At 58.6% G+C, this 14,234-nt stretch overlaps 1 protein-coding gene across 4 annotated transcripts in view; it reads left to right on the top strand.

The window, feature by feature from the left end:
- Nucleotides 1-14,099, top strand: part of TSPAN4 (tetraspanin 4) — a 21,822-nt gene extending 7,723 nt beyond the window's left edge. For 2 of the 4 annotated variants that reach the window (XM_012813335.2, XM_023508592.1), the window contains exons 2-8: nt 233-312; nt 9,964-10,155; nt 11,672-11,746; nt 12,543-12,644; nt 12,727-12,858; nt 12,938-13,021; nt 13,666-14,099. In XM_012813335.2, coding sequence (XP_012668789.1) covers nt 250-312; nt 9,964-10,155; nt 11,672-11,746; nt 12,543-12,644; nt 12,727-12,858; nt 12,938-13,021; nt 13,666-13,734 — 717 coding nt within the window. In that variant the 5' untranslated portion in view covers nt 233-249 and the 3' untranslated portion in view covers nt 13,735-14,099. Of the gene's footprint in view, nt 1-232; nt 313-7,044; nt 7,065-9,963; nt 10,156-11,671; nt 11,747-12,542; nt 12,645-12,726; nt 12,859-12,937; nt 13,022-13,665 lie in introns of those variants that run through there. The other 2 variants (XM_012813334.2, XM_012813337.2) reach the window with 2 other exon arrangements.
- The last annotated feature ends 135 nt before the right edge of the window (nt 14,100-14,234 follow it).

Raw genomic sequence — 14,234 nt, 5'->3', positions numbered from 1 at the left:
AGGCGCAGCCCGTCGCCGGAGAGCAAAGAACCAGACTTCGCGCGCGGCGGCCCCTTCCGCCGCTATAGCAGCCTGTATGGGTGCGCGGGCGCCGCAGATGCGGGGGGCGGCGGCCCCTTCTTTGGCCTGCACACCAGCGCTGGCCCCAAGGCAGCCCAGGCGCGCTACACGTCGCCCAAGGGCAACAAGTACGTGGTCTTCTACCTGGACCTCTCCTTTATCTTCCTCCTAGAGCTGAAGCGCTGCAGCATGGCGCGCGGCTGCCTCCAGGGCGTCAAGTACCTCATGTTCGCCTTCAACCTGCTCTTCTGGGTGAGTGCGGGGGGCGGGCGCGGGGAGCAGGGTCTGGGGGCCGGTGAAAACCCAGGCTCGCAGCTCCGGCTGGGGGCCCAGGCCATACCGACAAGTAGGGAAGGCTTCTGCTAGTATGGGTGTCCAGCCTGGCCTCTGCACTGGGGTGCCCTGTCCTCTCTCCCTTCTCTTGCTGCGCATGTGCGCGCTAGGTAAGGCCAGCCCGGGCACTGCGCCGCTGTCGAAGTCAGGGTTCGAGCGCCGGTGGTGGCCTGCTAGTGCCCTCCCGTCTGCCCGCTTCCCCCCGTGCACAGACTGCGTCCTTGCCTGACTACCGCCCTGCCTCTTTGCCGATCCAGGTCCCACCTCCCTAGGGGAGCCCGCTGCTCGGGAGCGGTCCGAATGGGGCCTCTCAGGGACACTGGGCCCCGCGAGCACCTGCGGGAAGGCGCCCCCCTCTCCCGCCTCCCTGGCTGAGGATCCTCTAACTTCTGCTGAGGCGGGTTGGGGTTTGCTCAGCCGTGGGGCAGGGGTGTCCCAGGGCCGCTGTGTGCTGGATGGGGCTGAGCTGAGGCAAATGGGAGAACAGTGCCCCTCCCTTTCCATAGCAGTAAATCTCACACCTGGCTGAGTTGGATCAAGCCAGACACTGAGAGGGAACTGGGCTGGAGTTGGGGGTGACCTCTGATTACCTGGGTCAGGCCTGGGGCTTTCCTGACTGACCTGGGGACCGCCTGGTGGAGAAATGATGCCAAGGTCATTCCATGTCTCTCTCCCACAGCTGGGAGCACAGGGGTGTGGCTTTACCTCCTGCCTGGGCTCTGGACTTCAGGCTGCTGCTCTCTTAATGTGGTCCTGTTCAGGCTGAGCTCAGGAACCTGGGGCCACCTTCCTGCTTCTTCCTTCCTGGGCCCTGGCTCTTCTCTTTCTAGCTTGAGGTAGCAGCTGGGGAGTCCTGGGAGAGACACTGCTTGTGGGGTGTAACCCAAGGAGGTTCCTGCCCCAGATGTCCACTCCAGAAAGGTCTGTTCTCTGATGAGTCCCAGAACCAGGCCCAGAGGGCACCCTGGAGGCTGTGGAGTGTGCAGTGGACGTGGGTGTGGGCTGGAGCCACAGCTGGGGCATGGGAAGACATGAATGTCCACTTGGTTGGTTGGCTGGCTACAGCAGGCACCAGGGTAGTTAGTGCTAAGGAGTTGGCAGGGTCAGCTACCCCATGCAGTGTGGGGGTGAGTGTTACTGGGATAGTGTGGACAGGGTAGGTGCCAGAATAACTGGGGGAACAGTTCTTGGTGGGGGCAGGTCCTGCTTCTCTCCCACCTGACTTCTTCAGTGACCCAGACACCTGCATTCAGGGAGAGGAGCCTGGCCTCACAGGGTCCCAGGTGAGCTCTTTCTGCCCCAGGAACCCTGAAGCAGCCTCCGTGCTCACTGTGGGCCAACCTGCTCTACCATCCTGCAGCCCTCCATCAGAAAAGAGCAAATCAGGAATCCCCTTGGGACCCCTTCCTGGGATGGCAAATCTAATTCCTTTTTATTACCTAGTCCAGCAAACTGCAGTCCCACTGCTGGCCCCATCCCACCCCAGCCTGGTGCCCACTGGAGGTCTGAGACCTAGGGGTCAGAGCAGGAAGATTTGCCCTGCCTGTGGGCCTACAAGAGCTTAAAGCTGCCATGTGGAGCACATGGCCGGGATATAGATGGGGGTCTTTGTGGAGATGACAGGCACTTCCACCTTTTCCTTGAGCCTCTGCCAGTGAGAAGGCTGCAGATGGGGTAGGGCTAGCACACCCCTTCCCCAAGATCTAGCTCCTTGGCTATAGTGGTGTCTGCCCCTCATAGGAAGGATTTTTGCCTCTCACTTTATCTCCCACTCATGGTGGGAGGCCAGGAGATGGAAGCCCATGTTGTTGCTTCAGTTTCCCCACTGGAGCTAACTGGCTGAACCCACGGGAGAGGGTTTCCACTCCCTGGATCTTGAGACCCCATTTGTCTGTCCTGATCCCACTCTACCGGGTCAGGTGCTGGGCCTCTGGGGTCACCCTGGCCAGTGTGGAGGGCAGCGGTGGGAGCTGGGTGGGGGTCTCGAGAGGAGTGGGCAAGTAGGATGTCAGCCTGCATGCAGGTGCCAAATTCTGGGGGAGGCTGTGGGGGTGGGGCTCCCAGGTGGTACAGTGGTCTTCTTTAGCTCCCTTGTGTCCACCTACCTGGTCAGGCTGCCCTGCGGCTGTGTTCTGCTGTCCCCCAGCCCCAGTCTGGCACCCACCCTCTCCTATCTCAGGACTCACCTTGAAGCCCCCATTCTCTGAAAGGCAGACCCTTCCCCAGTATCTCATGTGCCATCTGGCTTCCTGAGCATTTCTGGGCTGAGGCCGGACCCCCCATGCCCTTTGCTACAGGGCTGGGACCCTGGCTGAGGCCACAGACCCTGACTGGACCTGGGGTGGCCTCGGGCCTCCTTGGGGGCTGGGGGGAGGGGGTAGGTCCAGATGACTCCTGTGTATTGTATTTGATGGGATTCTCCAGCAGCATCCTTGGTGTGTCCTGGGAGGGTGGGGCTACTGGGGGGGGGGTCTGTACACAGCCTCCAGCCTTGCCTTGAGGGGGAGTTCCTAAGAGAGTGGGAGCCTGCAGGTGGCACATGCTGTGGTCCTGAATGTGGGGTGCCCACCCCCAGACCCACAGACGCCTGCCCTCCTTGGGCAAGCTAGATCCTCACTAGGTGGTGACAGCTCCCCTGGGAAGCCGCTGATGTCCCCCTTGGCATGCGGTAGTGTGCAGCCAGGTTAGGGCCAGGGCCCTGTGATGGGAGCCCTGTCCTTGTGGGGGGCCATAGCAGGGCCCATGAGTGGGGAGAGGTGAGGGTTAGGGCTGTGTAGCCCCTGGGACCCCCTTGCTCTCTGCCTCTGCCAATAAAGCTCTTACTGTAATGGAATTGTGGTCCCTGGGTCCCGAGGGAGGACAGAGGCTGCTCTTCCTGCCCTCCCTCCCTCCACCTGACAAGCATCTGGGTATTCTGGGTGGAGGTGGGCCGGGCTCCTCAGCAAGGTGAGACTGTTTCTGTAGCTCCCACATGGCTAGCTGTGAGCCGTGGAAGGGCTGTCCACTTTCCTGCTCAGGCCTTAACCAGAGCCTGACACTCTTGGGCTGGGTCCTGGCTGAACTAACCCCCCATACCACCCCACAGCAGGCATTGCTCACTTTTTCCCACCCCAGGACCAGGCCCTCTGCAAAGCCTAGCTGTCCCCTGATTGTGTGGTCTGGGCCTGTCTGGCTGACCGGGGTCAGGCCCTGGGCAAATCCTGCCCTCCTCAGGCCTCAGTGTCTGTTCTGTACCAGAGGTCTGTGCAGGGTCAGGGTTCCCAGACGCTGGCCCAGGATGGGAGGGGTACAGGTCCTACCTCAGCTGCCACCCAGTCTGCTGACTCCCAAGTGGGCAGAGGCCTGAGCTGGAGGAGACGCAGGGCCAGTCAGGTATGCAGGGCCCAAGCTCTTCCTCCCCTGCTCCCACCAGGAGGGAACTGAGGGACTGCCTTGGCTTGCCCTGCCAGGGCATCAACTACACTGGGGCTCTGCAGTTCCACGCCCATGCTTGTCCCCAGAGAGGGTCCTGGCAGTGCTGGGGCTTCTGCTCTGAGATCAATGCGGAGCTGCAGGGGGAAGGGCCTCTGGCCCTTGGCTTTCTCTCCCCTTTGATGAGCTAAGATGATGTTGGACAGGTAGGTATGCTCAGTCTGCCTACTACTGGGCTTTGGGCAGGGTACTCGGACATGACAGAGAAGGGGACCCTGAAGGCAGCCGAGGGCCCTGCATCCAGTTCCTGGGGCCTCTGGTACTGCCTTTGGCATCCTAGGTATCTTCAGTGGGAATGGCAGCAAACACAGAATGGTTCACTTCTGCAGAAGCCACATGTCTGCTCTTTGGGGAGATTGTGCTTTCTGATGGATTGAGGGTGGTGGCAGTTGGTGGAGGGGGGACCCTGCCTACCTAGCTATGAGCTCTAGGTGGCTGTGTTCACCCATTGACCCAGATGCAGCTCCATGGGGACTCTGTGGGTCCTTAGGGTCCAGCCTGCTGGCAGGGCAGGTGAGCCAGGCCCCTGTGTGGAGAGAACCTTATAGATGTGGAATAGGAGTGGAGGACTCTCTGTGGCAGGGATGTGACCTCAGCTGCTAAGAGCTGCAGGGGACAGGTGGAGAGGTCAGGAGATTCGTGTACAGGAAAGGGGAGTGCTCCTGGTGGACCCTGAGTCCCAGTTCCACCTGCCCACAGCAAGACCCTGGCCCCATTTCCTGGCCTGGCAGTGGCCCTTCCTCTCCTCTCCCAAGTGGCCTTGCCAAGGCCACAGTCTGTCCTCTGGATGCCCCTAGGCCCATCTAGCAAACTCCTACTCACCTTGCAGCAACTAGTTCTGCTGCCCTGGGAAGTGTGGCCTGCTGGCAAGGGCTGCTTTGTTCTCCTTGCCTTGGACTCTGGCCTCAGTGTGTCCTTGGTCAGTGGGGTGTTGGCAGTCTCCTCCTCTGGGAGTCTTGGGTGCACCTGGAAAGCCCTAGGGTCAGGGTGAGTGGACAGAAGATGGTGGTGTGAGCACATGGTACATGCTGTCCCCACCATGTCCCGTGTGTGCAGCAGCTCAGGGCTGGGCACAGCCGCTCACGCCTATAATCCCAGCACTCTGGGAGGCCAAGGAAGGACAGTCATTTGAGCCCAGTCTGAACAATGTAGTGAGACCCATTACTACACATATACAATAATTAGTTGGGCATGGTGGTACACACTCATAGTCCCAGTTCCTTGGGAGTCTGAAGCAAGAGAATTGCTTGAGCCCAGGAGTTAGAGGCCTGTGAGCTGTGATGATCCCCTGCATTCCAGCCTGGGTGACAGAGTAAGACCCTAGCTCTTACAAAAGAGGAGAAAAAAAGTCAATTGTACTAATTTTAAGTGGACAGGCTCATCATACCTTGTAATTAGCATACCAGCCAAGATGGGGGCATTTTCTCTGGACACAGACTTGTCCGTGTCCTCTGTGGGGACCTAGCCCTCCACCTTGTTCCAAAGACTTGGCCGTCTGCTCGGCCATCTGCCACACTAGCCCTGTGGCCAGAGGGGCAGTGGGCAGAGGGCCAGCTTGTACTGCCCTCTGAGCCTGGGGGTGCACATTCTATGGTCCCCACCCCAGCCTGAGGTCAACACCAAAATATACAGAAAGAGCATTAAGAGTGGGGGTTGGAGCAAAAGCGGGGTCGTGTAGGCAGGTGCTGCCACGTTAGGCTGGATGTGGGGGTCATGGCTGGCTCACTTGTGGACAGAGCCCATGGTCACTGCTGAAAGTCATGGTGAGCAAGTGCTGAATGGGGCTGGACTGACACCAGCTGGGGGACAGTCCCGCTCAACTGCTGGCTGGGGCCCAGATGTTCGGTGGGACACTGGTGGGGGTCCCAGCCCCCCAGCTGTTGCCACCTGGGCTGATGTGGCCAGGGAGGGAGTTCCTTGTCTCCAGGCTCAACACATTCCTCCTATCTTTAGATGTTCTGTCTGATAGGGCCATTTTGCCTTGCACTTTGAGGCAGTAATTTTCCTGCCAAAAAAAAAAAAGTTTTTTTTCTTTGAGACCAGAGCCTCAAGCTAGCTGTCGCCCTGGGTAGACTGCTGTGGCATCACAGCTCACAGCAACCTCCAACTCCTGGGCTCAAGTGATTTTCCTGGCTCTGCTTCTCAAGTAGCTGGGGCTACAGGCGCCTGCAACAATGCCTGGCTAATTTTTGACTGCAGCCATCATTGTTGTTTGGAGGGCCTGGGCTGGATTTGAACCTGCCAGCTCTGGTGTATGTGACTGGTGCCTTTGCTGTTTGAGCCACAGGCGCTGAGCCACCAAAATGTTTTAAAAGCTACATATACAGAAACATTTTCACAATCACAGGTCATTTCATTACCCACATGCGTGCATTCTTCAGGGCAGGTGCATCTGTGAGTGTGCAGTGTAGAGTCTGTGGGATGTGTCAGCACCAGGCAGCCTCAGGGGCTGGGAGAGTACCAGACGGCCTCAAGGCCAGGCCATGAGTATTGTGTGGCTGTGTTTGGCAGTGGCATCTGATGACAGTGGGGTGGAACTGAGGATGTTTCCTGGACTGCTCATTAAGGAAGTGAGTTCCAGGTGGCACCTGTGGCTCAAGAAGTAGGGTGCTGGCCCCATATGCCGAGGGTGGTGGGTTCAAACCTGGCCCCAGCCAAAAAACTGCAAAAAAAAAAAAAAAAAAAAAGGGAAGTGAGTTCCAACTGGGCCCAGTGCTCACCCCTGTGATCCCAGCACTCTGGGAGGCTGAGGCAGGTATATTTCAAGAGCTCAGGAGTTCCAGGCCACCCTGAGCAAGAGCAAGGCCCTGTCTCTACAAAAATTAGAAATATTAGCCGGGCATCATGGCAGGCACCTCTAGTCCTAGATATTCAGGAGGCTGAGGTAGGAGGATTGCTTGAGCCCAGGAGTTTGAAGTTGATGTGAACGATGAGCCAGGGTGACAGACAGACTGAGACTCAAAAAACAGGAAATGAGTTCTCACCAGTGCAGGAGTAGTTATGGAAGTGGAAGGAGCTTGGAGGTGTAGGAGAATAGGACATTCGTTTCCCCATCCAGCCATGGTGCCACCTTTTTTATTTTTCTTTTTTTTTTTTTAGATAGAGCCCTGGGTAGAGTGTCCTGGTACATCATAGCTCACAGCAACCTCAAACTCCTGGGCTCAAGTGATCCTCCTGCCTCCGCTTCCTGTGGACCACAGGTGTGCACCACAATGCCTGGCTAGTTTTTTTTATGTATTATTATTATTATTTTAGTAGAGATGGGGTCTTACTTTTGCCCAGACTGGTCTTGAACTGAGTTCAAGGGATCCCCCACTTCAGCCTCCCAGAGTGCTGGGATTATAGGTGTGAGCCACTGTACCTGGCTCACCAGCCACTTTGCATGCTGTCTTCCCCAAGCCCTTCATGCATCCCCCGTGGGGTGAGGGGAGCTCAGAATGGTTCACTTTTCTGCTGACATGAGTGGTCCACTGTCCTTGGAAGGTAGAGGTGGATGGCGCAGGCAGTCTAGGTTTTAAATGACACTTTTCTCTGTGGCACCAGCACCTCTTCTGCTCAGGGGCCTGTCATCACCTGACCTGGGTGTTTAGCCCCAAGGTGTGAAGGCAGGACATGTTCTGAGCTGGGCACTGTGCCTGGGGTCAGCCATTTCCCAGGTCTCTATGGTGGGGCAGGCACAGAGCTGGCAGAGAGGCCACCTCACCCTCCCACTCATCTTCCTGGGGCAGCAACAGGGCAGGGCCGTGCCTGTGTCCTGACTGCCCCTTCATTCCCCCAAGTCACCTCTCAACCCTGGATGACTCCCTGAGACCTGGGCACCACTGGAGGCCCTGGGGAGCCCCTTGTCTCTTTGTGGCAGGACATGTCTGGTGGGAGGACTGAGCCATTGCCTGTTTAGGCCTCTCCTTACCCAGGGGGATTGTGTCACTGTCCCAAAGACCAGATGGGGATGCCCAGAGCACTGCCAGGCCCAGCTTCATCCCCACCAGCACCTGCCTGTTGTCAGCACTGTGTGTGTCCTATGTCAGGGCCCTGGTCCTACAGGAAGGAGGGCATCTCTGTAGAGCTGGGAGACCCTTGCCCCACCGTGGAACCATGCCCCAAGTATCCAGCTCTGCTGATGAGGAGAGACCCTTTAATCAGGCCCTCGCCTGTCCCTGGTTCTCAAACTTGGGCTCATCCACACCCAGCTTGCACACCCAGCCCATCCCTCCCCAGGCCACTGTCGTCAGCCTGTGCTTATTCCCAGTACAACTCCTTCCAGGTCTCCTGGGTCTGCCCCAGAAGTAGCCTCCCCAAATGCCCCTCAGGCTGGGTGCTGTGCCGAGGCCTCCTGGCAGCCACCAGGGCAGTGCAGGCAGAGCAGGGGTGCATTAGCCCCTGCAGTAGGATGCCCTCCATGCCTGGGCCTCACCCAGCCAAGTCTCCTGGCTCCCCTGTGTCCTGGGTGTCTCAGCTCCACAAAGCTCCCCAGGACAGGTCCTGGGCTGTAGCTCCAGCTAAGCAGAGGGGACAGAGCCTGTGGTCATCCAGGCTGCACAGCTGGAGGATTTCCCTGCTCTACAGGGTTTGTCCCTGAAGGGCCCCTGACACCAGTAGAGGCCTGGGCCCCATTCTAGGCACCTGTGGCTGCTCTACCCCTCGGGCAAGGAGCCTCACCATCTTGGTCCTGCCAGCCTTCTCCCAAGTCCCCTGGTGAGGAAGCTGTAGCTGCAACCCCGCCCTGGGCCAATATGCGGATGGGAGGGGTGTGTCAATGTGCACCTGGCCTGGGGCAGGGGTCTCAGTCTCAGGGCCCACTGGACCTTTTTCAGTCTGGGGGTCCTTGTCTAGGACAAGGGCCTGGGCCTGGTCTGGCTGGGATGGGGGGCTGCTTGTGGCCTGTCTACTAGCCCTTGTTTCTTTGGTTTTTTGAGACAGTCTCATTATGTTGCTTTTGGTAGAGTACCATAGTGTCACAGCTCACAGCAACCTCAAATTCTTGGGCTCAAGTGATTCTCTTGCCTCAGCCTCCCAAGTAGCTGGGACTACAGGCGTCCACCACAACGCCCGGCTATTTTTGGTTGCAGTTGTCATTGTTGTTTAGCTGGTCCAGGCCAGGTTCAAACCTGCCAGGTGGCTGGCGCCATAACCACTGAACTACAGGTGCCAAGCTGTAGTCCTCGTTTCTTTGGAGGCTTTTGTAGGGTGATGTGGGGCTTATAGTATAGCCCTGAGTGGATGCCATTTCTTCCAGTCCAGTGGGCTCCACAGGGCCCAGGGCTGCCCCCCTAGGGCTGGAACACATCTTTTTGTTTCATCCTGGAGGCTGAGGGCTGGGGGTCAGCCCTGCTCCTCCACACTGGATGTCCCATCACAGGCTGAGAGCCCTCAGATCCACCATGCCCTCCCCTTCTCCTACCACTCTCATTTTCACTGATTTTCGCCACAATAGGACAATTGGGAAACAAGAAAGGCTTGGGTCACAGACAGGGAGGAGCCCATGGGAGGCAGCTGTGGGCAAATGCCCCAGTTTAGACTATCCTCTGTCCCATAGGCACTCACAGCACTGTGAGGAGCTCTTATTAACTATAAGCAGAAGCCTGAGGGGATCAGGGTTCCCTTGCCTAGGATGACAGGTGGTGGGGGGATGGCATGGCAGTTGGACCACCCACCAAGAAGCCTGGTTTGGGAATGAGGATACATGGGCAGCAGACTGCAGGGCCTGAGGTGTCTAGTGGGGAGCCTGCTTCAGCAAGCCCAGACTTGGGGCAGGCTAGGTCATGGGGACCCAGGCAGCAGGGTGGATAGACACATGTTGGAGGGAATAGTATTCCAGGAAGACACTGGGACCCCCTCCCAGGCTGCCTTAGTCTCAGGGTCATCTCAGTTGGAGGCACCAGCCCAGGTGTTGTGAAGACTGGGGAGCAGAGGGGTGCCCAGGTCTGGTGACTCCATAAGGTTCCTGCCCTGGGAGGCCAGCAGGGCATGCGAGGGTGCTACAGGGATTTTGTGGGGTTCTGGGTGGTTTGGGCTCTAGCTGAGGGATGGTGGGCTCTGCCAGGGTGTGGTGCTTATGACTACACCTCATGCTACCTCTTTCCCCTGCCGGGGTCCCAGCTGGGAGGCTGTGGTGTTCTGGGCGTTGGCATCTGGCTGGCCGCCACACAGGGGAACTTCGCCACGCTGTCCTCCTCCTTCCCGTCTTTGTCGGCTGCCAACCTGCTCATTGTCACCGGCGCCTTCGTCATGGCCATAGGCTTTGTGGGCTGCATTGGGGCCATCAAGGAGAACAAGTGCCTCCTACTCACCGTGAGTGCCAGTGGGGACTGTGCGGGCGTTGGAGGGCAATGTGGGGTGCTCCAGCGGCTCCCCAGGCTGCTGAGGTCTACCTGACATATGGACCCACCTCTGGGGCCTGACCTGAGGGACAGGAGTACCAGACCAGGCTGGGGGCTGCTCCCTGAAGAGACTGTGTATAGCCTGGTGGGGGCCTTCCTGATGGGGTATACCCTGTACATGTGGGCACTCACACACAGCTTTCTCCAGGCTTGCCCCTGACCACCCCCACCCCTATCCTGGGTGAACCTGGCCCCTTGGAGTCCCTAGACCCTCTGCTGAGAGCCCTACTTCCCCCATCTAGGCCTCAGAGATGGATGTGTGGGCATGATGTTTTCTTTCCTCAGAAATGTTAATCACAGATATTTAGAAAGGACAGGAGTCTTGGAGGAGAAACTTTAGGGATTTATGAATGAGTCCAGCATTGTCCTCGGTGCAGGGGGGACACTTGCTGAGGTCCAAGGTCATGAGGCTGCAAAGGGTCCTTTTGTCTGAGGGGCCCTCAGATCTCCTAGCCTGGTGGAGACAGCCTCTCCTTGCCCCCATTTGGGTCAGGCTTCCCAGGAGGCCAGCATTCAGGGAACACTCCCAGTTGGGGCTAGGGTTCTGGTGGGTGTGGGAGTGGGGACACAGTATAGTGGGGTCTGCAGCAACCCTATGGGGGCTTGGCACTCCTCAGATAGTTAAGGAACCTGCAATGTGTGGCCCCAACAGAAGCCTGGCACCCTTTGCCCAGGGCTGACTTGTCTGAACAGAGACTGGAGGGGAGCAGGACAGGACAGTGACCACTCCCTGGCTCAGTCCTACTCACCCCAACCCTGTTTATGCCTCCTTGCTTTTGGGAGTGCCAGTGGCCTACACAGAGAAACAGGCTGGGAAGCCTGTCTCCACCCACTCAGTTGGCCAGGGCTGCAGGGCTGGTGTAGGACTGTGTCTTGCTATGTTGGGGCTGCTGGGAGGGTGGAGGCTTCCTGTAGCTGTCTTAGTTCCCCCAACCTCAGTCTTGCCTGACAGGCCATTGGGCACCCTAGCTGCCCTGAAGGGGATGACTTGAGAGTTGGGGGACCACTGCAGTCTAGCCCCTGCTGGGTCCCCTTCCACCATACAGATGCCCAGCGTGCACAGGGTACAGGCACTGGAGTGCTCACAGGCCCCTGGAGGGGCGATGTTTGGGTGCATTTCAAATGTCCCAGCTGAGGCATCCTGAAGGCAGCTGATGGGACTGGGGAGGATTGGGGCCTCAGGAATGTGGACTTGTCCCCACTTGACTATATCTGGGTCAGTCTGAGGGGGTGGAGGGACCCAGCCCAGGTCCACAGAAGACTGAGGGTTCCAGGCATGGTGGGGGTGGCGTGGGGTCCCCTGGTGCAGGGACCTGGCTGGGGTTTCTGGCAGCACCAGGTGTCTAGGAGTTTTGGCCTGGCCCTTAGCATACTGTTAGGCTTGAGGTGGCAGTGTCTGGGTCACCAAGGCCCTGCCCCTCTGGCAGTTCTTCGTGATGCTGCTGCTCGTATTCCTACTGGAGGCCACCATCGCTATTCTCTTCTTTGCCTACACTGACAAGGTAAGGCTGCTTGTCCCCACCCTTACCCCCGCCCCGGGTGGGGCTGCATCCTGGCACCTGTACCTCCCACTGGGGCCAGGACGTGGGACTGGATTCACCCACCTCCTCCGGAGGCCAGGCCTTGGGTGTCCCTGGCAGCCCCGGGGGCTTGCTTGTAGCTTCACTCAGCTGGGCTGCCCCCACTGCATCTCACCTGTAGTTCTGACAGGAGGCAGCCTGTCCCCCATTCTCACTGGCAAGGGCTGTTTACTCATGTTGTAGACTCTGCTCATGAACCAGGGCTGCTGCTTGTCCATCACACTGTCCATCTGGCCACAGGGAGCTGCTCTGGCCTGCTGAAGCACCCAAATGTGCCATCAGCAGGCTTTCCCCTTGGCACATCTCCTGACTTGCTGGCCCCTCAGGGTGCTCCGACTCCCCCTGTGCCCTCCCTGCCTGGGGCCCACTCCTGCACTTCTCCAAGGGCCTAGGGTCTTCTATGGTGCTGGAGACCCCTGGGTGTTGTAACTTCTGGGCTTCAGCTCACAGCAGGGACATGTCTTTACTAATAAGTGGATGCATGTATACCTGCTCCCCGCCATCCTTGTTCTCCAGGGAGGACACTGGCAGTGGCAGGGAGGTGGCATCTGGGACAGGAGGCTTGGGCTGTATCCTCAGCTTGGGCAGGATAAGGATGCTGGTGGAGATGGGGTGACTTAAGGATGTGGCATGGTGGGGCATGGGTGGGGTTGGCATGGGGATTGGGATGAGGGAGGAAACATAGTGAGGGGCCCTGCTGTCCCTGCCACATCCCCAGATTGACAGGTACGCCCAGCGAGACCTGAAGAAGGGCCTGCACCTGTATGGCACGCAGGGCAACGTGGGCCTGACCAATGCCTGGAGCATCATTCAGACCGATGTGAGGCCAGGGCAGGTCTGGGAAGGGGCAGGACAAGTGTGTCCCCATTGTGCCCAACACCAGGCTTGTGCTTGCCCCCCAGTTCCGCTGTTGTGGCGTCTCCAACTACACTGACTGGTTCGAGGTGTACAATGCCACGCGTGTGCCTGACTCCTGCTGCCTGGAGTTCAGCGAGAGCTGCGGGCTGCATGCTCCTGGCACCTGGTGGAAAGCGGTGAGTGGGACCCCCACCCCAGGGGACTGTGGGCCTGGAGGGTGGGTGCTGCTGCCCAGGTGACATGGCTCTCCTGCAGCCCTGCTATGAAACAGTGAAGATGTGGCTTCAGGAGAACCTGCTGGCTGTAGGCGTCTTTGGGCTGTGCACTGCACTGGTGCAGGTATGAACATCCGTCTGAGCCCAGGGGATAATCAGAGACAGACAGGTGGCCTTATGCTCCCAGGACAGAGCACAGCTGTTTCCGGGCAGACAGAGGCAAGGGTGGGGGACAGAGGCTGGAGCTGTGCTGACTGGTGGTCCCAGCACTGTCCAGGGAACAGTGTGGGCAGTAGCCCAGGCCCTGGTGCCCATGGCCTCTACCTCCTGGCTTCATAGCCTCCCTGAAGTCCTGAGTGTCAGCACTGTCAAGAGCTTGAGGCCCAGTGGTATCAGACCTGCCCTCTCAGGGCAGCCTGTCCCATGCCTGGGGTGCACAGACAAGTGTGGGCCATAGCCAAGTCACAGCTGAGACAAATGGGCACAGCAGGATGGGCCACTGAGGGCCTTGGGTCATGTGGGAAGGGAGGCGAGTGAGCAGGAAAGGGGCACCCAAGGGCTGAGCTCTGGGAGGTTCAGAGGCAGTGGCTCTGATAGGCCAAATTGAGGGGTCAGGAAACGCCAGAGCTCTGCCTACTATGTCCTGTGCCCAAGTGGGTCTGGGCTAGGGCATCTGCTGAGGGCAGGGTATGTGCTGGACAGGGCTCTGGGCCTGGGGAGAGTGCCTATGGCATCCTGAGCAGCCCCGCCCTCTTCCTGTCCCCACAGATTTTGGGCCTGACCTTTGCCATGACCATGTACTGCCAGGTGGTCAAGGCAGACACCTACTGCACATAGGCCGCCTACCATGCCTGCTTCTCTGCCAAAGGCCACCGCCTGCCAGGAGATGGCCACACTTAACACCCACCTTTCCCAACATGATTTGGTGCTGCATTCAGGGCTGGGCACAGGGGAGGGGAGGAGCAGCCCAGTATGGCTGTGGTACCCAGGGCTGGGGGCAGGAGGGGTTTCCGGCATTTTTATATCTGTGTAGTCTCCAGAGCAGTGTTCACACGGGGGGGTGGAGGGGCCAAGGGCCAGGTCTCAGCTGAGACTAACCACTGGTGCTGGTGCCCCAGGCAGGGTGCAGGCCCTGTCATCCACCTTCTAGCGGGCACAAGGGGTCCAGTATATCTTAATAAAGTGCGTGAGCAGCAACCCCAGTGTATGTCCCTGGTCTCCTCCCTGAGGTGCTGGCTATGTGGCTGTGAACACTCCCACCAATGCAGCCTGGGACTTGTGGGGTTGACTGCAGAGGATGAAGCCACAGACCTCCAGTCTGAAGGAAAGGCCTTGTA

The sequence above is a fragment of the Otolemur garnettii genome, unplaced genomic scaffold (genome assembly GCF_000181295.1).
Source record: "Otolemur garnettii isolate 467f Iridium unplaced genomic scaffold, OtoGar3 scaffold00260, whole genome shotgun sequence".
NCBI lineage: Eukaryota > Metazoa > Chordata > Mammalia > Primates > Galagidae > Otolemur > Otolemur garnettii.
This window is presented reverse-complemented; position numbering and strand designations above follow the sequence as displayed.